Here is a 25831-nt window from a genome sequence, read left to right on the forward strand (position 1 = left end):
CCGCCTCCTGGCACCGCCTCCTGACACCGCCCTCATACAGCGCCCGTCCCTCATTCAATGAGGAGCACCGCCCATGCCCCGCCTTTTGACACTGCTCTCATACAGCGTCTGTGACGTGTCCTGCTGCCCCTTGTGACGTCGCGCCCGGCTGGGAAACGCCTTCAGGCTAAGAACCCGGACGTGACGTAAGGTGAGGGCGGAAGTGCGGTTCCGTGCCCTCACAGCGCTGTTATCTTGGAAGTGAATAGATCCCTTTCAGCTTTTGTACCCTGACGTCATCAGCTACTGTCCAACGTCATTCCCTACCTTCCACGTGGGCATAGAACCCTTCCCTATTAGCTTGTGTAGCCTTCTTAGTGACTGGAGGAGGTGGAGGCGGCGACGACGTGATCCTTCCTGCCACCACTAGTATGGATTCCCCGCGGGAAGATGAGTCTGAGGACGAGGAGACGGACTGGCTGTGTCAGGAGGAGGAATCTGATGACAGGACTGCCGGCCACCAGCACTGGCAGCCCGCTGCATCATGTAACTTACACCCCTCTAGTCATGTATCATTATGATCAAGTAATGACATGATTTTTCCCCATTAAGAGTGGCGGCTTGCCGGGGTCCCCTGAGCCCCCCACGACGGGTTGCTGCCCCCACAACGGGTTGCCGGTGGTCCCCTGAGACCACCAGATGGGGTTGCCGAGGGTCCCCTGAGACCATCAGATGGGGTTGCCGAGGGTCCCCTGAGACCACCAGATGGGGTTGCCGAGGGTCCCCTGAGACCACCAGATGGGGTTGCCCGGGGCTCCCCTGAGATCAGCTGATGGGGTGCAAGGGATTCTCATCAGCCACCTTCAGGTCCCGGGATATTTGCCTGAATGTTTAGTTGCTCCCACCTCTGCGACAGGTCTGCTTCTCCCATCCCCATGTTTAGTCTGACACCTGTCATCATTTTCATTGCTCGCTTACACCAGCCCCATCCTTGGCACAAAAGATGCGTCTGTAAACAGGCTTATTTATGCACGCAGCCAACACTTCCATTGACATGCCCTCACAAAAATGTCTTGTGTGTTTGCGTCACGTTATCACCCGTTACACCCCTTTATATGCAAGTGGAGGCGCAACTGAATTGCGTATGACTTGTGGAAATGCGCAAGACACAAATGCGTCCAACTCTGCATCAAGCCTTTATATTGTTAACTACAATACCAATACGTTCGATGCAATTCTCAGTATCTGCATCCTGTGTCAGCAGTCTGTACGAGTGCAGAGTAGAATTTCCATCGCTCTATATGCTGGATTATAGTTCTATCGGTTTTCCAACCTATTCCTTTTATGGACAGACCGCATTTAGCCAATTGTATCGGTACTGATGAATAAATAACATTTTAAAATGTTAAATTAAGAATATTAAAGAAACAAATGGTGTATGTCATATTGCCATATGTCTTACCCATAATGTGTATTACAAATCAGTATTTTTTTTTTCCCCGTCTAGTTACCAGTAATGGGGCAAAACCCGAAATGCCTTCAAAAAGGGTTATTGTGCACCTGGATATGGACTGTTTCTATGCACAAGTGGAAATGATTCGGAACCCGAACCTGAGGGATAAACCTCTTGGTAATTTTTATTTTCTTCTGTTTTTGTATAATATTTGTTCAGTGCTAAGAGGAGGCAGGAATGGGGGGTCAAAAAATTATTATTATTTTTTTTTTTCCAGCTTTGATCTATGTGCACAATTTAGGGACAGCTACAATTGTCCCCTGCAATGTGGAAGAGGTTCATTCTGCAGTCCTGCATTCTCCTGCAACCGCTTTAGAGCACATGAACCTTCTTCCACATCTGTCCCCAGGCAAATAGAAGTGGACCCACTGCTGTCTACGGTGACAATGGGAGCATCAGAAAGCATTAATGTCACACAATGAGGTGTTAGCCTCCCCTCTCCTGAACAACCCACACACTACAAACAGTTGCTGTGTGAGAATTTTGGAGCTCTAGAAGATGTTCGCTTTACGGGGGAATCCAAATTATCTGCGCCGGGCGATTCAATCAGCAGGGTTTACCCCGTGTGTTAAACTGCAGAGGTGGACCTTTCCTCGGAGCTGCGAGAAATACACATTGATTTTGCAGTCTATAGGGAATCATTTATTATGCTGTACTCTCCCTTCCTAAGGGATAAAGATTCCGATTAAGAGCTGGTGGACCAGTATGTCGGGGCCCTTTTCACATCTCTCATGACCTGGTTACCTACGTAGCTTCTCTTCATTTTCAGACTATAATGTAGTGTCCTTGGGGTGCTAGGACTATATAATGGCTGCTGTCATGTGTCAGTTCCCCAGCGGGTTTGTCCGTATTTTGACGTGGGTTCCCACATCTGTTTTTTTTCTTTAACCAGTCTTCCCCCCTCCTGCAGTGTTGGTCATGTGGCTTGCATGAGCAGTGTTTATCCATTCCCAGGATGGCAATTTGATTTGCATGGGTGTCTCTCTCTGCCCTCCGTTTTTGGTGTCCTGTGACCCAAGACTCATAGTACCTACCCCTTTGTTTTGAATCCAGGGATCCTGCAAGCGAGGGGTTTGCGGTGTCCTCCTGGGATGAACAGTGACTGTTCTTCAGTATGACCGGTGGGTACGGAGCTCCTTTCCATAGCCTGTACTACTTTTAGCAGGTTACATTCCTTGGTATTTTGGGCACAGCCCTGGCCGGCCAGTTGGGCTATGTCTTTATCCATTGGACTGCAGCCCGATCGTGTTATTTTTCCAACCTTCAGGGAGCGTTATTTTGGAACCTTGGATGCTTAGCTCCTTTCTCCAGGTCTGGGATTTCTTTCCTGTTTTGCGTTGCTGACCTTTCCGTTGCAGAGTTTTTCCTCTCCTCCTGGGGTTTGGATGGAGACTCTATTATGTACTCCCTGACGTGATCTTGTGTCCTCTACTGGAGATCTAGGGACCATTTTGAGGCTGCAGTTATTGCCTGTCTGTAAGTGGGCCAGTATGATTAGCTAGAATTGCCTACGCAGTGCAATCCTTTAACCAGAATTAGCTGTGCGGATCAAGCCTTTCTATTCGGTTCCAGTTTTTCTAAAGGTTGCAGGCTTGGCTTCTTGGGAGATGCGGGCCTGCTTGTGGCACATCTGTTATTGGAATGATCTTACTATAGCGGATGTCCATGTTCCCGACTTCTAGTTTGCCTATTGTAGTATTATAGTCAGGGAGTCCAGGTCAGTTTTGGTATGGATGCCCTTCTTGGTCTGGTCATGTTGGTATTTTCCAGTAACTTCTTCTGGGGTTTGCTTCTGATTTACAGGCTCCCAATGTTGGTGTTTTTAACTTTCCATTCCATCCTTTCTAGGCTTGCTGAGACTGTATTTTTTTTTTTTTGAGCTTTTTGTCCGCTCCTAGACTTGGTGGCTGTACTCCTGTGTACTTTCTCCTAGTTTCAGTCACTAGGCTGTTCTGTTGGGATTACACTTGTAGTTTAGCCTGGTGGATCTTTAGTGTGTGTTTCGTGTCGCTTTCCAGTTGAAGCTTATAGTTTTCTATGGGCATCCTTGCATGCTTCCAGGGTCTCTCCTTTCCTTGGGTGCAGCTGTCAGGTCACATTTCTGCCTTCTTGTGTGTGCCACAAGAACGGCCTCTTTCTGTTTTACCAGTTTCATCTTCGGACCTCAGTTTGGCTTAGGCGGCTTTTCCGCGGGGTTCCTCGGTTGGTTTGCGGTGGCTTACTTGAAAGGTGGCATGCTGTTGGCCATCATTTCCTCTCATCAGTTCCTGGAGCTGGTGGCTCCATTTGCTGGTTCTCCTTTCCTGATTTTTCACTTTGCCCGGCCGATGCTCTGCACTACTCTAAGTTTGCCGTTCCGTGGCTTGGGCCACGTTGGTTTGTCAGTCAGATGGCCTCTTGGTCCTTTGTGACACCAATGGTGTGGACCTGCTTCCATTTGGTCTGTGGTACTGCTGATTCAATACACTTATGTCTCCTGGGGTCAGCCGGTGCCTGACCCTCCCCTGGGTGCATTCTCCCCAGGCTGCGAGTGAACGTTAAGGCTGGGTGCCTCGGTTGAACGGATGTACTGGATGGCTCCATGGTCCTCTGTACGGTCCTTTATCAACTTTTTTTTTTTTTTCCCGGTTCCACCCTTGTGTCCACTGACGTGGGTTTTGGGCGTTAGGTTATGCGCATGGCTCTGCCGGTGCGTGAGAAATATTCCTCCCTCTTTTGCTGCTTGCTTTAGAAAGTCCCACAGTCTTGCAGTGTTCCCCAGGCTATGCTAGATATATAACTGACTTGTTGCAGCAGTTAGAAGGGCAAAAGGAGGGGTTGGAGGAGTTTCAGCTCCAATAGTTTTAATTGTTTAGTGCTTACTCCTTAGCCTCTCCTCTAAGCCCACAGTCTTGCAGTGCTCCCCAGATGGACTCGGAAGAATTGATTTTACGCTGAGTAAAATAAATCATCTTTCTATCACAGTTGAACTTCCAGACATTGATTTGGCTAGTTTGGGGAGGATTTGAGGTTCTTCTGTAAACTAAAAAGTTTGGTTAGACATCATCTTTATAATGAGTTGGGTTACATTCTCCATGAATAGACTATGCTGCTTTCTGCGTTTGATATGTGAATATATATACTCCCTGCTTTACTTTTTTACCATTTTTATTCCTGTAATAATATCTGAACCTAAAATGTAAACCCGTAATGTCAGCAAATATATATAAAATATATTTTTTTAATAGTCATTTTTATTAAAAACATAAAAATAAAACTTTACTCCAAAACTTGCACTTTGTTTAGGTGTTCAACAGAAATATGTGATGATTACCTGTAATTATGAAGCCAGGAGGCTTGGCGTTGACAAATGCATGACTATTAAAAAAGCGAAGGAGAAGTGTCCTGAGCTTGTCCTGGTCAGTGGAGAGGACCTGACACACTACAGAGAGACTTCCTACAAAGTTACAGGTACTTGCTGTATACGCCCGCAATGCTACATATCTGTACTGTGGGAAAAGCTCCAGAGCCCTATCATACCATTGATGGACCAGATCACTGCATTCAAAAAGGAATATTTACATACAAATAAAGCTCTTCTAGACTTGTTTAAAACTAGGGAACACTGTCGCCGGACTAGAGAACGCTCCTGTTTGAGAAATGTTTTGTTCGAATGGCGAAGCCTGGCACATGCTGCCATGCCAGTCTACGTCATACCCAGATGTCCTCTAAGGTCTATGATTTATAATGGCTGCACCGTCTTAGGCTGTCCATCGCACTGCACCAAATGTGAATTTACCATTGTGTGTAACGAGACTTCAGCACTACCTTTAAGAGCTGCAGTTATACCTGAGCAGGTTTCCATTACAGGAGTACAGTAGTAAGCTGTATACCCTATTTTCTGTCAACCAAAAGACAGTTGGGCACTTTACGTCAAACAATGATGGAGCAGCATCCTTATGGAGAAACTTGAGTAAATGTTATTTTTTTTCTTTTCAGTTGTTTTTTGTACCATATTTGCCAGAAGTATATGATCATGATGTTGACACTCACTATGTGTACAGTGATTGTCAGCCTCACAACCCAACACGGGTTTAATGCACCTTACAGCATTTTACCTGTGCAGGTGTTATAACTTTAATCATGCCGGTAAGCGGCGTATTTAAAGTTTAACCCTCTGGCCTATGTTTACATTCAGAAATAAAATGACCCCATGTCTACCTCAAGGGAGAGCGTTTTGAATCAGTCAGTTCACACTAGGAGGCACAAAATAAATGAGTGCTAAGGACTTATTACAGAATGAAGAGACTCTACATAATAAACGGGCTGGAAGCTTTTGGATCATTTGACCTTGGCTGAGACCCTCCACAGCAGCCGTGGTGGAATGCTGGCAATCTTCAATGGTGTTCATTAAAGAGGTCCTAGAGAAGTGGTGGAACCCCCCACCCCCTCTCCTCGGCGCTTTTTCAATAAAACGACATTGCACGTCTTCGGCGCGCGGTCTGAAAAGTAGAGACAGTAGGGCATTGTGTAAAGGGGCACTACTGCGTGTCATAAAATTAATAGTAGTTCCCCTTATACACATAATGCCGACAGCAGTGTAGTGCCCCTTATACAATGCCCACAGCCGTAGTGCTCCTTATACAATGCCCACAGCAGTAGTGCCTCTTATGCAATGCCCCCTGTAGTAGTGCCCCTTATGAAATGCCCTCAGTAGTAATGCTCCCTGTAGTAGTGCCCCAGTAGTAATGCTCCCTGTAGTAGTGTCCTCAATAGTAATGCTCCCAGTAGTAGTGCCCCCAATAGTAATGTCCTAATAGTAATGCCCCCTGTAGTTGTGCCACTTACACAGAAAAAACTTACCTTAAGCCCCGCTCCTGCGTAAGCGGCTGTCTGACTGGCTGCTCCTCGGAACTGCGGGAGCGACGTCATAACGTCTCTCCCATAGTGCACACTGCGGGAAACGGAGCTCGGGGGTGAACTCCAGCCACCGGCTGTTGCTACGGGGAAAGAGCTGGACGCCCGCTGGTAACAAAATCTCAGCGGGCGTCTGGCAAATGGAGCCTCCCTGCAGCGCCGGGCTGAGGTGGGCCGGAGGGGGCGTAACTAGTTCCGTCTCCAAATAGAAGTGACGGAATGCAGTCCCACTCCTTTCTGACCCACTTTAACCCCTAGGTGCAGCGCTCTGAATGTCCCTTAATACAAATCTGGCGCAGTAAATAATGAGGTGACGGACGCACACAGCTAAAGCAGTTCCCATGTAAGCTGGGAGACTCCCTATCTGTTTTAAGAAACCTGTAGATTAGGTCTGCAGAGCATCTCAAAGAGCAGAGAGTAACTGGTTAATTTCAAATGAAACTGGGAAACAAGTTATAAAGTACAGATTAGGTAATGTAAAATAAATGTCTATAACCTTCATAAACATGCGTTTATTGCATAATAAAACTGTTATGGAGTACAGCAGTTCCATTACATTACTCTAAGTAATAACAGTAAATTTAACAGCCGAATATTTTTTTTTCTTTTATAAGGATATAAAAAACTAATTTTCATATGGATAGAACTTAAAATATAATGGTACTCTACGCATAAAGGAGGCTGCCATTCTGTAGGCTGTACAGCTGTTCCTGAAAGCATTACACTGTGGGGCCCATTTATCAAGGAGTTTTATCATACGCAACGAGTTTTAAAACTCGTTCCGTATTATAATGGTGCTCCAGCCAATCAGCTCCTGTCATCTGTTTGAAAAATGACCGTTTGGAGCTGATTGGCTGGAGCACCATTTATCATATGCAGCAAGTTTAAAAACTCGTTGTTTATGATAAAACTCCTTGATAAATGGGCCCCTGAGTGCCTCAGTTATGTCACTAGTTTCTTATAAGCCGATAGGTGTCAAACACAAGTGCCCCAATTAGGGTTCCGTGATGTGGTGTGTTATGAACACTTTACAAAAATCAGGGTTTATTGACCTAAGGCCAGTGGCAAACGCAGGATTTCTAGAGGGGGGTTTCCAAATGCTTGAATTTAGAGTGAGTGTGGCCAGTCCATGAAGAGGGTAGAATTAGCACTTAACCAGCTTTAATATGCGTCATACAAAGTATATTGTGTTGCATAATTCCAGCATATACAGGACCAGCGATCACAGTAAGCCATTAAATGTGGCAGTAGGGCCATCCTGCCTGAGCTGAATGTTTTTATTTTAGATTTGGGAACCATTTCAGAGTATTAGAGCAAGTCCGGGAGTCTCGGGGAGCAGCAGAAAAACCTAGCACTGCCCTTGACATATATGTACATATTGGGCTCTATAGCAGCACATCCCTAACAGTGAATGTTTTCCAGATCTCCTAGTTGGTGCACAGGTTATTTATTACTGACTGATACATGTTAAAACATCATTGGTACTAATGATTTCATTTGTGATACTGAGAAGAACATTCAGCACTAGTAAAATTCTATTACATTACTATTTGTATTGTGGGCTGGGGAGGGGGGTTTCCAGGTAGACGGAAACCCCCCCTGCGTTTGCCTATGGAGGCCCTCCTCCATTGCCACTAGTACTCTTTGTCTCTTCCCCTCACCGACTCTGTTATTGTCAGCTCGCCCATACGCTGGGTACAGGATCATTTGGAGCTCTTGTGCCTTCCCCTGCTGACTCTCTAGCTACAGCCAGTTGCCCTCCCGTGTCTCCTTTTGATGCTTAAGCTGGGTATGGGTACACACTTGTCAATATATCGTTTGTTTGATCGTGAGTGCATCGGCGGGTTTGTAAACTCTCTATCGCCAGGTCGGCCCTGTAGCACAGCCGATGCCAAAATATCTGAAATATACTGTATATCGGTGCATGTGTGTACGGACGACCCGCCGGCTGCAGGGACTGCCAACACCACAGACCTATCGAGCGGCCGATTGATAAGTGTGTTTAGCTTACCAACCACCCGCTCTGGCGGCGGATCCGTCGTCAAAGTGTGTACCCAACTTTACTGTTGTGTGTTTTACTGTACTTGTGTTTTTGTTATGTTATTTTATATAGCGCACCCATAATCCGCAGCGCTTTACAGAGGATATTTAGCCCTTCACATCAGTCCCTGCCCCAGTGGAGCTTACGATCTATATTCCCTACCACATGTACACACACACTAGGGTTCATTTTTGTCAGGGGCCAAATAACCTACCGGTGATTTTTTTTGGATTGTGGGAGGAAACCGGAGTACATGGCGGAAACCCACACAAGCGCAGGGAGAATATACAAACTTCACACAGAGCCATGGTGGGAATCGAACCTCAGGGCTGTGAGGCAGTAATGCTAACCATTACACCAGCCGTGCTGCCCATGAAAACACCTGCCTATGTAGGCAACAGGTACACTCTTAATTGTTTATATATTCAGTCCGTCTGATGGATTATTAAGGCATCACAGTCATTCTGACTAGAAAAAGTCTTACCAAGTACATAGGTAGCTCATGTGATATTCAGTCAGAATCCGCAGTTAATGAGCATTACAGACGCCATTATAATATATGAAAGCAGGTTACAGCATGGAAGCTGGGCCTGGTCCCTGTGCGGGGCTGCCTAGCGCTGTGTATATTTTATGCATTGTGATGTCTAGCTGAGGATAGAAATGAAGGAGAGAAGCTAGAAGTATTGTATGTACACCGTGCATGAGCAAAGAGGATGCATTTATTGCAAAGTTGATAGTAAATTGTACATTTCTGAAATGAAGCTTACGTAGCAATACACGTGTATATTCAGCCATGTGCAGAGCTGTACGCAAATCAAAGGGCGTCTGTAATCTGGTTTGCTAATCGTCATCATCACCAACCACTTCCCTATATTACATATATTCATGTATTTCCGCTTACATCCTGGTCTGCATAGCTGAAAGAACTTTGCCTGCAGATGTGTCCTCATACGCCTCAATACACCCCACGGGACGAGATGCCCGGCGTGAGTGAGCCTCCAGGTCCCGCGCAACTCAACTAGTGCCAAGCATTTTTTTTCTTCACCCCGAAAATGTCTCAGTCACAATGCGTCGTGCCTGATACGCCACAGGAGAATGCACTGATATGTGACATTTGTATGGTCTGTGTGTGACTAAATTTGTGTACGGAGCACAATGGAATTTGGCGTGGAAAAAAGCTGCAGTTGCTGCATTGTGGCAAATCATATACAAATTCAGACACGGGTATACAAGTGTCGTATATCAAATTAATTAGAGCAGTCGCCTGGTGCATCTTAGTTACATCGCATTGCAACAAAAACATATTTCCGGACGAAAAACACGCAAAAAAGACACTGCAAACAGAGAAGTACGAGACCTGGCGCGTTGGGAGCTGCTGTTTGGCACGACATCTGTAGGTGAGAGCGCAGTTACAATCCAGTACTGTAAGCGAAACGCGTAGTAGTCTGCATCACAAGTCTATTTTTGGAGCATGTGCAGTGTGAGTTCACGCAAGATGCACTTTGCAAAGGGGCGTAGGTTCAACTCTACATCAGCCTCCATCTCTGGATTTACTCCCTTAATCTACATGAGGCCAATATCTGTAAGCAAATCTATATCCTATGGGGAGCAAAGCTGCACTAAGCCATTGCTGATTGCGTGCTATGGGTTCAGTGCAGATTTGCACCTTGGAGTAATGTTGGTATATAATATGTTGCATGATATGGATAATACAAAATGTAAGTGAGCTCACCGCAAATGAGCGTCAAAGACTGTTCATTGTTAAGTTCTGAGGTTTGGAAAGTGTTTCATAGTCTGTTATGAAACCTAATTCATATTTAAACCTAAAGTGTTTTAAACACTTTTAATTCCTCGATTTTCCTCGTTGGGCGCTGTTACGTAGCAATCAAAATCTCCTGGCACTGTATGACATTCTGCGCCCAACATCTCCTGGCACTGTACGACATTCTTCTGTTGGTCATAGTAAGCAGGTGACCGGACAGGATTTCTGTCCTGTCCTCGGCGAGGTACCTTTTTGGCTGCTCCTGCTGATAACTTTCACTTTGGTTTAGAATTACTGGAAGAATTCAGTCCAAAGGTTGAGCGGCTCGGGTTTGATGAGAACTTTGTTGATGTCACAGAACTGGTGGATAAGAAATTGGACGAGCTGGACCAGCAGGCTGATAAAACTCCAGAGGTGTCCGGTCATGTGTACAATGATCAAAGTGAGAACATAATAACTTTATTGTCATCTGTTCTATATGTTTTCTTTGCTGAAACAAATAATCAGTGGCTGTCAAAAGTAGAACATACCGTTCAGTGTAGAGTATTTTACTTAAGAGTTTAGCACCCCAGATATATATTATTTAAAGGGTTCCATCTACTTGATTTTGAGCTGTCTCTGGCCTTTTGTGCCCCTATTTCTGATGCTGCTACAAGAGGCTGTCCATCCTATTCCTGCTGCAATTAGCTGAGTATTGCTGAGTACCCAATACACTATGTGTACCCAGCTTGACATCGCCGGCAACGCAACCCAGCATGTGGCAAGTGCATACACACTTGCCGTTGCCGGGTCCGACGGGGGGGGAGGTACGTGTCATGCTGCGTTCTGCAGCATGGCATCGTTAGAGACATGCCGATGGGTGATGTCGCTAGCGACCTGCGGGAGCGCGCATATCATGGGTACAGCTAGAGGATGTACCTGATATGTTGCTCCAAATAGCGCAATCGGACGACATATCGTGTAGTATGTACCCAGCTTAAGGAACAGGGGTTAGGCAGGCACCTGCAGTACAGGGAGTTACCTGTAATGACCTGAACTGGAACACCCAGAAACCAGAGACTGCATTGGATAGTGCAGCTAAAACTTTCAAACAGGAGACTTCTTTATTAAATGTATTAATCTGGGAAAAAAAGGCTTAAAGTGAAAAAATGTTTTTAGTTCTTTCATAATATAGTAATTCAGGAATTTTGCATTATTGACACATAAAGGTGAGATTTGTGATGCACAAAAAATTATATTCTTTCATTTTTGTAACTGACCATCGATTCTTTAGAGCCAGGGTTGAATTTTTTTTCTTTTTTAATTTAAAATTACAAGAATCTGCTTAAATTGTCTCTCCCTCCCCCCCCCCCCCCTTCTCATTTGCATGGGATGCTACATCCATTGAAGGGGATGTAGTGAGCATCCAGGCGCACGCAATGCTGGCTGCCAGAATCCCAAGAGCAGTCTTTATCCCTGCTCCAGAATCCCGACACTGACTATTGGGGTTAGGGGGAGCGTTAGGGCTAGGCACTAGGGGCGGGTTAGGGCTATGCTGTGGGATGGGAGGGCTATGCTGTGGGAGGGGAGGGTTAGGTCTATGCTGTGGGAGGGGAGGGTTAGGGTTAGGCTGTGGGAGGGTTAGGGTTAGGCTGCGGGATGGGAGGGTTAGGGTTAGGCTGCGGGATGGGAGGTTTAGGGCTATGCTGCGGGATGGGAGGTTTAGGGCTATGCTGCGGGATGGGAGGTTTAGGGCTATGCTGCGGGATGGGAGGGTTAGGGCTATGCTGCGGGATGGGAGGGTTAGGGCTATGCTGTGGGATGGGAGGGTTAGGGCTATGCTGCGGGATGGGAGGGTTAGGGCTATGCTGCGGGATGGGAGGGTTAGGGCTATGCTGCGGGATGGGAGGGTTAGGGCTATGCTGCGGGATGGGAGGGTTAGGGCTAGGCTGCGGGATGGGAGGGTTAGGGCTAGGCTGCGGGATGGGAGGGTTAGGGCTATGCTGCGGGATGGGAGGGTTAGGGCTATGCTGCGGGATGGGAGGGTTAGGGCTATGCTGCGGGATGGGAGGGTTAGGGCTATGCTGCGGGATGGGAGGGTTAGGGTTAGGCTGCGGGATGGGAGGGTTAGGGCTAGGCTGCGGGATGGGAGGGTTAGGGCTATGCTGCGGGATGGGAGGGTTAGGGCTATGCTGCGGGATGGGAGGGTTGGGGCTATGCTGCGGGATGGGAGGGTTGGGGCTATGCTGCGGGATGGGAGGGTTGGGGCTATGCTGCGGGATGGGAGGGTTGGGGCTATGCTGCGGGATGGGAGGGTTGGGGCTATGCTGCGGGATGGGAGGGTTGGGGCTATGCTGCGGGATGGGAGGGTTAGGGCTATGCTGCGGGATGGGAGGGTTAGGGCTATGCTGCGGGATGGGAGGGTTAGGGTTAGGCTGCGGGATGGGAGGGTTAGGGTGCAGGAGTGGTGGGTTTGGCTGCAGCCGGGGTGGGATAGGGTTAAACTTACTGGCCAGACATATTGTGCGGCCGATTGGTAAGTGGACGCTTTACAAATCTGTTGCCGGGACAGTTGGCCGGCCGCGGGATCGGCCAGGTGTGTACCCCACATTAGTTTCCATTATAAAACCACTGCCTGATACAAAGTATAATTAAAAACTGTCCCCATACCCCTTGCTTCCCTTACCTAAATTACTTAAGTCCCAACACCAGGAGAATTCCTCTTCTGATGTGGTGCGGTCTTTGATTGTATCAGAGAGGGCTTACTTTACATGTACAACTAATACAATTTGTGCAAGGGGGAGCAAGGAGTGGATGAATTGTCATTATAAAGGTAGAATAATTTTTATCATGTAGAGCTGGTCTGTGCCTAGGATATGAGTCTACATCTATGTCCATGATAGTAACTACATACTGTATTCTGTATTTACACAGTTGTAAATTTTAGTGACTGCAATCACAGGAGGATGGTTGCTGGGTCTCACGTTGCAGCCGACATCCGGGCAGCGGTATACAGCAGACTGGGCCTCACCGGCTGTGCTGGGATTGCATCTAATAAACTGCTCTCCAAACTGGTTTCTGGGACCTTTAAACCTAACCAACAAACTGTTCTCTTCCCTGAAAGCAGCAGCCACTTGATCAACAGCCTGAGCCATGTGAATAGAATTCCAGGTGAGTCCAGTGTTGTAAATCCTTTGGGGATTTCAGTGGTGGGAAGAACAATGTTTGTGAACCTTATATGTTATATTATTCTGCTCATGATTAGTGTCACAAACACTGTTCCGTCACTCCTCTATGTCATGCTGTTGTTCTCTGTTAGTAGTATTGTGTAAGACATTCCATCTAAAATGTTTATAGGCCTGATCCAGAGACACTCACAATGCCATGTTCACATAGCTGAGAGATTTGTTTTGCAAATGCGCAGGTGTGAAAATTCCTAAAAACGCCCCACGGCGCACGCATTACTCAGAGTGTGCGTACAAAGATGGAGGCGTACAGTATTAGAGATGTTGTGGAAAAGTGGTTGCCCTGTGTCAAAATAGACTACAGCTAGATGGGTCGGTTGTGTTATTCGCCGTGCTTTACATTGGTGCAGGGAATCCTGTTTCTTACTATGTGAAGGCACAATACCCCAGATCAGGGTTTGCTGTGTGAGCCGTGCGGCATGGAGTGTAAGCTGAGCCCACAGGGTTGGGCGGCCACAATTTATTGTATTAATTCCAAGGATGCCAGTTCAGCCCGATTGTGCTACGCACCACAACTTTGTGACGTACACCCCTCTTCCCCTATGGGGCAGCTGGGGGAGGTGTACTAAGCCTTGGAGAAGGATATAAAGTACCAGCCAATCAGCTCCTAACTGCCATGTCACAGGCTGTGTTTGAAAAATGACAGGAGCTGATTGTCTGGTCCTTTATCTTTCTTCAAGGCTTAGTACATCTGTCCCACTGAGTTGTCATACTTTTTTGTTTTCAATAACTTTATAATTCTCTTGTTAAAGTTTATCATAGTCTAAAGCTGATTTTTTATTCCCGGATGTGATGTTTTTATCTATTCCTCTTGATCACGTTTATTTAGTATCTGCACTTGCACCAGCCCCAATGCTACAGATGCAAGAGCGTGACGGAGGCAACCGAGTTGCACCTGGCTCCGACACAGGACGGGGCGTACGCAAAAATGCGTAACGTTGCTTCTGAGCCTGCGCTGTATGCAGAAACTCACCGTTTGCACCTGTGAAGTGCGATTTGGAATTGGCTCCATAGTATGGCAAGGGTCAGACAACGTTTTGTAATTAACGTTGAGTACATATTCTAAAATGGGATTACTAATTCAGCAAAACAAAAAAAATTTGTGGAAATATCATGGTTTTTATACGTAATGTTAGAGAATAATTTATCAGGTTTCCATACGCTGCAAAGAGCATTGTTACACACAGGGGTCTATTTACTAAGCAGTGTTAGGGGCCCGAGTGAAAAGTGATAAGGTACCAGCCAATCAGCTCCTAACTGCCATCTCACAGGCTGTTTGAAAAATGACAGTTGGGAGCTGATTGGCTGGCACCTTATCACTTTTCACTCTGTCTCCTAACACTGCTTAGTAAATAGACCCCATAGTGACTAGAACAACAGGATAGTTAGAAACGCTTTCTCACTTACTGGCCAGATAATAAAGTATTATTGCTAAGAAATTGTCTTTGTTACATGTTACAGGTATTGGCTACAAAACAGCCCAGCACCTTGAGGGTTTGGCCTTGACCAGCATATGTGCCCTTCAGTCCTGTCCAATCGCTGTCCTGGAAAAGGTTTTGGGAGCCTCTGTCGCTCGTCGCATCCAAAAGCTCAGCAGAGGAGAGGATGATTCACCCGTAACGCCTTCGGGGCCGCCACAGGTACGGGAGATTTTGGCAAATAGAAACCTCAGTCATTTGTCATGGATGATGAGATTGCAATGTACGGGATTTGTCTTGTATAATTTTTTGCTCAGTTGTGATCATTTTCCATAGAGAACCTACAGCATCGAAACAAACAGGTGATCTGTGGACAGTTTATGGTAGCTGTGTTGGATCTAAAAACTTCTCAAGAGTTTGGTTTAGTTGCGTCAAGGTGAACGAGCATCAAGCTGCATTTCCTATGTTGTCGTCGGTACATCTTATTATTACTACTAAGCTGCACACATGCGCAATAGAAAGAACTTGGGCAGAAACAAGTTGGATGTTATAGAAGCCTTAAATTATTATTTTATTAATTTCTGTTTCAATCATTTCAGCTGCCACCACTTTTGGCTGGCAGACAGCGTTGCACACACTGGGGTAGATTCAATTAACTGTGAGGCCTCGTGCATGCTTGGGTCCCATAGCAGTGCCAGCAATAATGCAAGCAGGGTTTTCTTACATATCCTGCAGCTAATTGAATCTGCACCACTGTGTGCTGAGAATGGGGAATAAGTGCTTGAAAGTATGTCCTACTGCCACCCTCCAGTTCTTTCTTCATTTAGGTCTCCGGAAATGTATACCATATAGCAACAGGCAGCCATCCTGCACAAGACTGTGCTCCAGGGATGTGGAGTTCAGTGTCCCAGCTCTCCTCCCAACACTGGAGGCAGAAAAAGATGTGGTGAGCTGCGGTCAGAGGGTAGTCACCGGTGCTGGCTAATATAAGTGTACAGCCTTCCAGTGCCGGCTAAGGGGTCAGGCGAATGGCGAATTCCGTGGAAGACAGCGTGATGTTCATTTAATAGCCTAATTCCTATCACATATTGTAGTCTCGTAATTTGCGCCTGAGGAAGAGACTACTTCCTGTCAGATATTGTAGTCTCGTCATTTATGGGCCTGGGGAGGAGCCGAATTCCTGTCACAGTGGCGTAACTACCGTAGGTAGGTGCGGCTTCTATGGGGCCCGGCCCTCCCCTTGCACCTACAGTGCCAGGCCTTAGTCCGCGGCCCCGCACCCTCCTCACTTCCCTCTCCTCGACTTACTCTCTCCGTGGTCTTGTCCTTCCGGTCGGCTCAGCCTCTGGCTCTCCTCATTGACTGATACCCATTTATTAATGATCGCATTTGCAATAACGGCCGGATGTACTATAGGGGACATGCAGGGACACAGGAGCCCGTTCCTGCAATGTCTCCAGAGATCTGCCGGCCAGTGCCGAGGCTTTTGCACATGCGCAGTCCCAGCAACTGGCGGCCATTGCCGGGGGAGGGTTCCGGAGACAGGTGTTTGAGGATTTTACCGCAAATATTCAATGATAAATGGGCCCCATGGAGCCAACCGGGAGAGGAGATGTGCCTGCGGAGGAACAGGTAAGTCGTGGGGGGGGCCATCTGACGTTATGACAAACACACGGGAGCACACAATAGTGCATACACACTGGACGACGTGGACGATTTGTCGTCCCGATTTCACTTCAAAAACGACAAATCGTCCAATATATCATCTAATGTGTACCCGGCTTAACACGCAAGCTTGTACACCAGGGGAAGGCCTGATACTAGCATTAGTAACAGACGCGACTATGGCAAAATACACGAAAGCAGTCGCAGCAGCGTACGTCGCAGAATAAGCCCCAATTTATTCATTCTGGATGAAAACCTGAATGCTTACTATGTTCTATGTTCTGCTGTTCTTGCTGGGTCTAACCGCTCCATGCCACGCTCTTACCAAGCACATCTTGTTTCAAATAGGCCAAGTGGTGGTTGTTGCCTCCTCCTCCATGAGCTTCGTATTCACCTGAATGGAACATTGACAGGAGTAGGGGCACCGACAAGCACTCTGCTTGTTTCAGACAGGTTGAGTAGGAAGCGGAGATTATAGTGGAGTGTTGCCCAGCAAGGACCCAAGCGGGTCCCACAAATGGAGCATGGTAGGTAGGTAAACATTAAGGTGTTCTATGTTTTTTTTTTTTTTTTTTTTAACTCCACTGAAAAATATTTTTTGTTCTTTAATCAGCTGCTCTGGTCGTCGGTCAGAAGAGCTCACAATCTTTTTGCAGAGTCTTCTGCTGCTTTTGAAACAAAAGTAAAAAAAAAAAAAAAAGTAATTAGTTTATTTCCTCTTCTGCTTTGTTTTATAATAGTCTCTTAGTGAAGAAGATTCGTTTAAAAAGTATTCCACGGTATCGGAAGTAAGGACGAAGGTGGAAGAGCTGCTTAGAAGTCTCCTGGACAGGTTTGTGTATGAATGTTGTGAGTGGCTTAAACCATATTTGATGCCGTATAATTTATATATTTTTGTAACACAGGCATATTAATAAACATGTATGTATACTGTAGTTTCCCCAGCGTTGGGAATGTTGCCTGGATTTTATATTGGAAACCAAATTTAAAAAGCCATTATTCCGAAAATGCACGCAGTTCCTAAATGTAACACCCTTCTTGTACCATTATTAATATTGTATTTTCATATGTGTGTCATATAAATGCTTCCCATAGATCAGGATATAAAAAGGGCTACAAGACTTATGCAATGGGCGTTGTGACTCTGAGACCACCTCTGTCACAGGCTATGTGTATTTTTAAGGAACCTGCGTGCAGTGTAGCTCTGCACTAAGGGGGGGTGTTCAATTAGCGCCCTGCGCCTACTAACCTCGCAGCACGGCGAAAAAGCTGTTCAATTAAATAGCCTTTTCCCTGAACGGCAAATGAAGGTTACATCGCATAAACCCACTGATTCCGCAGAAACTGCAGAAGCAATGAGTTTCCCTGCACGTTAAACCCCCCATGGTGCCTTTTTCTTACAGTCCACCTCTTGGAAATAATTTTCAGGGTTAACCCCACTAATTGCTGCGGGTAATTGATTTTCTCCCTAAATGTTTATCCTTTTACTATATGTGATTTGTATGACTTTAATATCTTTCGCCCTGCAGACTGTCCGCAGATGGGAGGAGCCCTCGCACCCTGCGATTAACCCTTCGTCAGTTCTCGCCAACCAATAAATATTCTAACCGGGAAAGTCGCCAGTGTCCTATTCCGATGCACGTGGTACAAAACGTGAGCAGCGGTGAGGGTTTCTTGCGCAGAAAGTGTTCTGACCACTTATAATGTAACGAGCTGGATTATAATGCAACGAGCTGGATTACACATGAAAGCAAATTATACTTGAGAAATATACAGCACACTTACGGGAAGATGAAACAAGATTCTAAAGAGTGGAGAAGTTTCCCATAACAGCCAATCAGCTTCTGTCTATCATTTTTATAGAATGTACTTGATAAATGCTAGTTACAAGCTGATTGGTTGCTATGGACAACTTCCCCACTCTTTAGAAGCTTTGCTCCATCTCCCCCATAGGGGCAGATTGAATTAAGCACAAGGTCCCGCTACGCACACTTATGGTATTACGGTACAGAAAGCAGCGATTATCTTTGCCATGTATGATCGCAGTAGCGATCGCTGAGAATCTCTCTCTTATACAAAATTTATTATTACATATTTGCGGCAAGTTCCCCAAAAACACCCGTTTTCGGATGATTCCCGCAAATATTTAGTATCTCCCAGATGTATTATGGAGGGACAGCGGCAGATTTCCCGGGTATCTGTTGCGTTCTCTCCATTTTCGACAGCAGCCGCAACCCCCATAGATTTCCATGGGGGTGGCGATGCTGTCAGATTTACCAAAATTCGCATTCCAGAGCGTGGCCCCACTGCTTACGCCGTTTGAAGATGGAGATGCGCTGCTGTATCCTATGGGCTACATAACGCAAAAATTACCGGCAATGGCCGCCGCGCAGGCGTGGTGTGTAGAGTTAGTATGCGCTCAGATCGCACTCCAAAGTGAGCTTAAAATTATTTGGAAATCCCTACAAGATGCTATTTAATTGTTCTTAACCTCCATTTACCTAGCAGATAGAGGTCATTTTACTTGGAACAACATCACAATTTATCACACCCTAAAGTGAGGAGAACACACTAGACTGTGGCCCTGATTCAGAGCCGGTCGCTCTGAATCAGGGCCGGTCTTCTTTTTTTTTTTTTAGAGCAGCCTCCAGGCTGCTCGCATAGCTGTGGGTGGCCACCCACAGCTATAGCGAGCGGCAAGGAAGATGGTCTTGACCATCGCGACCATCGAGCTTGCGACGAGACCCTTGTGAAAGGGTCTCGTTGCTGCAAGCCCCAAAGAGATTTCGGCTCTAACAGGGCCGAAATCTCTCCCACTGACATCACTTGTGATGTCAGTGGGGCCGGCCCCAAACGGAGGCGTTCACATGGGAACGCCTCCGTTTAGGCAGCCACTCCCCCGACCCGCCCACCAAAGGGGGCGTGCTGTCACTCAACATCGACAGCACGCCCCCTTTGGTACGAGACCCGGAGCGACGGATTGCCCGTCGCTATCCGGGTCTCGCGCATGCGCACGACGGAGCTGGCTCCGTCGTGCGCATGCGCTCTAGGCCACCATCGACCCGGTTGTGATCGCTCAGCACTTGCGACCGGGTCTGAATCAGGCCCTGTGTGCACTTATTTCTGCAATTGTAAACTTTGATCCATATACTTGGTATACAACACATGGCCAAATCAGACTAAATGCCGTTACATACTAGACGATGTACCGGCCTTGTTGGCAACGGGACCCGGCGGGGTGCCGGCATCGTGAAGTGCGTACACACTTTGCCGATGCAGGAAGCTATGGCAGCATGGTCCTCGCTAACGATGACGCCCATCAGACCTGCATGCAGGTCCGACAGGCGATGTCGCTGAATACGCGCAGGAGCACGCATCGTCGGCGACATAGCGAGAACACTATAGACGATGTGGAATAATAAATCAGGCTTACAGCGCTCACAGGCTAGGGAGAACTAATTAATACCACTAGCAGCTGCCTCAGGAAGTGTCCCAACTTCCTCAAAAAATTAGAAGGAAAATAGACGTTAGACCATGTGTCAGATATGTTGTCCGATATGTTGTCCGATCCGGCCGGATCAGACGACATATTGTCTAGTGTGTACATGATACATATAACCTAATAACCATCATTGGTTAAACTTAAATGATGAAAGTGGATGTTTGATTGTTTGATAACAGGACATAGTTTTGAATGAATTCTCAAATGCCAGAAAACATGAATTTAGCAAATATAATTCTTCCTCCTGAAATAATTCTGATGTTTACAAAAGTAAATAAAAATGCAGAACGTTTCTTTGCAGTTTGGGACTGAATAGGATATCGCCTGAATAAGGAATAGCCTCTAGTGACCTCTTGTACTCACAGTCTATTTACTGTGCTTTAAGCCAGAGAGCCGACCTGGCTCCAACACAAGACCTAAATGCTAGCAGATACCAAGTTTGTGTCTAATGCTGTACCTGTAATATATTCAGAGGCATTCTAAATGGGAATCAGTCACTATCCCGGCTGTTTGATGCCGGCCCCAGAATCCCAACATCAGTCAGAATCCCGGCGCCGATCCTCACGGTAAATAGTGGGGTTAGGAGGAGGATCAACTCTAGGTTCAATTTTCTTAACCTGCCCAAGCTCCATCCAGCACCTCTATACCCCATTGTTCCAATGTCTCCCAAATGACATATAAGTAATATTAAGGTACATTTAATTTTATGGCCAACCTTTACCCACACTGACCTTGGTACCCCACTCTAATAAGTTGTTTAGCAGTACTCCTCACAGTACATATAGGTGGTGTAAATGTGTAAAGAAATGTTATCTTTCCAGGTAGTGGACATTTTTGAATAGGTGATTTCTAGATAAAGGATTCCATTAGAGCACAGGTTCTCAAACTCTGGGCCTCATTCAGACCCGCTCGCTAGCGGGTCGATGTTGAGGCTCTGCGCATGCGCAGCGGCCGCACTGCGCGTGCGCAAGACCCGGAGCGAGAGAGAAATTATCTCGCTCTGGGGCTCACTACAAAAGGGGCGGCTGTCGATGGTGATCGACAGCTCGCACCTTTTTGTAGGCGGGGTGGGGGGGTGGCTGGCCAAACGGAGGCGTTCCCGAAGGAACGCCTGCATTTTGGGGGCGGCCCCACTGACATCACTTGTGGTGTCAGTGGTGAGCTTCCGGCTCTATTAGAGCCGAAAGCTCACTGGGGCTTGCAGCAGACGAGACCCTACCACAAGGGTCTCGTCGCAAGCCCTGATGGTTGCGATGGTCTTGACCATCGTTACCATCAACCTGGCCGCTCGCTAAAGCTGTGGGTGGTCACCCACAGCTTAGCGAGCGGCCAGGAGGCCGGCGCTTTACAGAGAAGCGGCCGCCCTCATTCAGAGCGAGCGCTCACATTTTGCGAGCAACTCTGAATGAGGTCCACTGTCCTTCTGACCCCAAACAGTGCATGTTTTCCAGGTCTCCTCACAGAATTACAAGTGAAATAATTATCTCCACCCTGTGGATCTATTAAAATGTGTTAGTGAGTGATGAATACACCTGTGCACCTGCTGGGTGACCTGGAAAACGTGAACTGTGTGGGGGTCCTGAGGACCGAGTTTGAGAACCACTGCACTAGAGTAGAGAACACTGAGGCCCATCCAGACTGCATTATACACAGTGATGTGATCAGGGGCACCTGGCCAGCAGGAATGTGTCAGTGGAAATATTATTAAAATGCTGACAACTAAATAAGTAAATCAGGAATTGTTCAGCTCATAGCTTTTCAGCAACCCCCTTCATATCCTGGGACTACAGCCTGGAAATCCGGGACAGTTGGTGGTTATGCTGCTGGGTAACGAGTAGATTCATGAAGTTCTCCATGAAACAGAACATGGAACATCCTCTTCCTATAGGCGTAACAGAATGTTCTGCATGTGTAACTTTCTATCGTCATTCAGTGGATTCTCTTTTTCTTTAGTTTCGTCCGTAGAGTGTTCGGCCGTGTTGTCCCCCCTGATGGAGCTGCTCATGAAGCTGTTTGAGAAGATGATTGATGTCAAGTCACCTTTTCACCTAACTCTCCTGAATGTTAGCTTTTCCAACCTCAAAGCTTCCAAGTCCTCAAACTCCTCCCGAAACTCAATTGGGTTTTACCTGAGTCAGAAGAGGGAGTCGGGAAGTGGCGCCAGCCCGAGCGGCCAGGTAAGTTTGTGTCAGTAAATATATATATCCCTAATAAATGTACACATAACTATCTCTTATTCTGCACAGTGGAACATAATACCTGTGCCTATATATGGATTTACCGTACATGTAATATATGGTCCACTCAGCAGTAACCAACATGGCGGCCGGCAGTTGTGAAAATCTAAACTCTCAGTTTCCCAAATTTATGCTACACAACTGGACCAAGTACTATTGATAAGGTGCCTGGTTGGGGAAGTGTTGGGGGGGTGTATTAAAACTTCTAAAGAGAGAATCAGCTTCTAGCTAGTATTGCAGGTACATTCTATAAAATGATGAGTAGAAACCGATTGGTTGCTATGGGCAACTTCTCCAATGTTTAGAAAGTTTGATACATCTCCCCCTATGTCACTAATGGGGGACAGTGAGTTCTCGCATTTCTATTGTAGGGAATGGATGGGGACTGCTGTAAACCATTGACAATGATTAGCTCTCCGTAATATGAATATACTGCTTGTGCTGACCCTGAAGGTGTGGTATCAGTTATCGACAGCGACCATGTCAACGGTTATCAGGTTGTCATGGGAATGTCGGCATGGGCGAACGATCAACATGTAGATGTCGGCAGTGGCCATGTCGTCATTTGTGTGTATCTGGATGATATGTCGACATGATTAACAGTCGACAAACCGTCCCTGGTGGTCTCTTACCATGTCCCAGCATCACCAGCGCAGCTTCCGGGTCCTGCCGGTCATGCGGCCGTCACTTACAGCTCAGACCTCTGAGGGACCGGCTGTTTTCGCAAGTATTTCCCCACTATCCCTAACCATTCCCCTAGTGTCTGAATCTAATCTACCCGCAGCCTAACCATCAGAAACTGTATACCATGTCGCCATTCTGAGGATGTCGACATGGTGCTGTCGTTCATGTGACCAGATATCGTCACTCCAAAGTGGGATATTAGCTGTACAATTTAGCGCAACATAGAATTGAAAGATGTAATTTACAGCAAAACGTTTCTTAAATTCGTGTATTTTTTGAAACACTAGATCACAGGTTCTCAAACTCGGCCCTCAGGACCCCAAACAGTGCATGTTTTCCAGGTCTCCTGACAGAATCACAAAGCTCCACCTGTGGATCTTTTAAAATGTGTCAGTGAGTAATGAGTACACCTGTGCACCTGCTGTGTGACCTGGGAAATGTGAACTGTGTGGGGTCCTGAGGACCGAGTTTGAGAACCGCTGCACTAGATGGTAAATATGGTCTGTTTACTGTTTTTATTTATTTATTTTGTAACATCCACCATCTGATTGACAAGCATTGACAGTGGGTTACGTTCCACCCACCTGAAGGGCCAGCCTCCTCCTAGCCTGTTTAATCACCGTTCCATACCAGGAAGCTCAACCATGGTCACAGGAATTTGGGACATGGTCTTTTGAGTAGATGTTTTATGTAAATTAGCATCTCCCTTGGAGGAGAAGGGTTATAACAGACTATCACCAGAGATGGAGCGATAGCATTTGGGGTAGTGTTCTGCATCTCCTGTCAGTTAAATACACTTCTATGAATCCAGTAAGGACCACAAACCTTACCTTCTAGGGATGGCACGTCATCTCCTCATTGCCATCTCAGTCTTATTGTCTCTAGGTCCAGACATCACGTTCTAGTGAAGACGTACTACTTCTGTTTACGCTCGTGGCTATGAGGTGACTGAGCTTCCTAGCGTGGTAAGGGTCCCTTAGTAGGCTGTGGGGAGCCTGACCTTTCTATCGTCACGCTAGGTGCCCCGTGGAAATCTTGTGTCCCCTCAGTGGATTACATGGTGTGTACACATTTGTTTTTATTTTGTTTGATTTAATTTATTAGGTATTGAGTGTTGCAAAGTATTTTAGCCATGGCCTTTTCCATTCAGTCATGTTGCAACCTAAAACAATATTCGAGAAGTTGTTTCTAAATTGGCGCACACCTTTAATCTGTCTATATTATAGAATGACACATAACTCGCCTTTAGCTAAATCAGTGAAATTGAATTTACCTTTTTTTTTTTTTCCTCTTTGCTTGGTAAGGTAACCGGAGCGCAACTAAAACAGGGTTTAAACGCCAAGAATAATCTTCCATTTTGTAAAAGGCCAGCTAGCGCTTTATCTGCTACGGAGATGGCTCACCCTGCTTCAGTACCGCTACCTGGGGACATTGACATGGAAGTGCTCAGCCAGCTCCCCGAGGACATCAGGAAGGAAATCCTCTGCAGCCCACGTACCGGAAGGACGCACAGAAGCAGCCAGACGTCTGCCTCTAAGGGAATACAACATTTCTTTACTAAGGCAAACACAGGGGATCCACACTGCTCTGGCGGAGATGGGGCTCATTCTCTGGCTAAAGAGACCGAGAACTTGTGTAAGCGCAGGGACAGAGGTAGCGACAAATACCCCGGGTTATCTGCCGATTCTCCCTCTTCTATGCCACACAGAACCTCCGTGCGGAATCAATGTGCTGACACAGACGTTGGGGTGGCCATGGACTGTGCAGATTCTGCTGACCGCGAAGCTCTATTTCCTGCAGATATTGATCTGAATGTATATTCGCAGCTTCCGGTGGAGCTGCAGAAAGAACTTATGACTGAGTGGAAGCACCAAAACCTCACTCCCAAAATCACGGTCAAAAAATCTCAGGAGAAACTAAAAAACCCCAAAGGCCAAAGGTCGCACACCGCAACCCAGCCGAACAGCTTACTGAAGTACTTTAAGCCGGGCTAGATGCTGTAACCTGTAATCATTGCTCTCGTTTGTACAAATCTTAAACTGTAATCTTCATGTCTAGGAAAAGAAAGTTAATGGATAAATGTTGCTTTAAGAAATACTGAAGCATTAAGGTTTATGTGTTGACGTGTTCTGTAAACTTTTGTACTATAAAAATTGATCACATTAGTAAAATTCATCTGTTCTGTTTTGCGTGATAAGGTTGGACTGCAAAATGACTTTATGGATCTATCCTTAGGGATTTCCCCTCCTCCATGTATCCGTTAGGTGGGGGTCCCCATCTACAGCCTGTTACTCAATGCCGGCAACAAGAGAAGGCTATCTGGGCATATGGCGTGTGCATTGAATGGTCCGTCTGGAGGGCTGCGCTTCCTGTACAGTCATTTCTCCTTCATCCACTAGGGGACACTGCAGTCTCAGTACAGTGAGGTATAGATGTGGGATAACTGGGAGCTGGCACTTAAATAAATTTGAATAGTAGCTAGCTCCTCCCCCTCTATACCCCCCTACAAGTCAGTCTTAATTGTGTGCCTAGGGAGCTGGTTCACTACAACAAGAGCTCGATCAGCAAGAGGAACAGACAGGCAGCTCATTGCCCCTGCCTGTCTGCTTCATTGGAGCTGCCAGGGAGACCCCACCGCAGCTGCTTGCAGCATGTGCTGGGGTCTTCAGCTACAGAGACCACTGTCTCTGGGGGGTACCCAGATGGGCTGCGTGCTGCACTCGTCGCGGTCCCCCATTAGCTTAGCCCCTCCGTCGGCAGCATTTGGCAGCCTTAAGGTTAGTAACTCCTGGCACCCTGAGTAGCAGGGTGGCCAGGAGAAATGAAAGGCGGGCATCAGCAGCAAGAGACAAGCAGCGCTGAAAGGCGCCAGATGGAGGGGGCGGCGCGTAACACACAGTTCTGCTCCTG

At 46.7% G+C, this 25831-nt stretch overlaps 1 protein-coding gene across 1 annotated transcript; it reads left to right on the top strand.

The window, feature by feature from the left end:
• Positions 1-190: 190 nt before the first annotated feature.
• POLI (DNA polymerase iota) lies at positions 191-25574 on the top strand. Its single transcript, XM_088452996.1, has 10 exons — positions 191-525; positions 1487-1609; positions 4778-4942; positions 10481-10633; positions 13105-13341; positions 14877-15055; positions 17239-17330; positions 18028-18161; positions 21954-22177; positions 24226-25574. The coding sequence occupies exons 1-10, from the start codon at positions 411-413 to the stop codon at positions 24913-24915; spliced, it is 2112 nt and encodes a 703-aa protein (XP_088309122.1). The 5' UTR covers positions 191-410; the 3' UTR covers positions 24916-25574.
• Positions 25575-25831: the final 257 nt, after the last annotated feature.

The sequence above is a fragment of the Taudactylus pleione genome, unplaced genomic scaffold (genome assembly GCF_031769625.1).
Source record: "Taudactylus pleione unplaced genomic scaffold, aTauple2 ptg000562l, whole genome shotgun sequence".
Classification (NCBI taxonomy): Eukaryota; Metazoa; Chordata; class Amphibia; order Anura; family Myobatrachidae; genus Taudactylus; species Taudactylus pleione.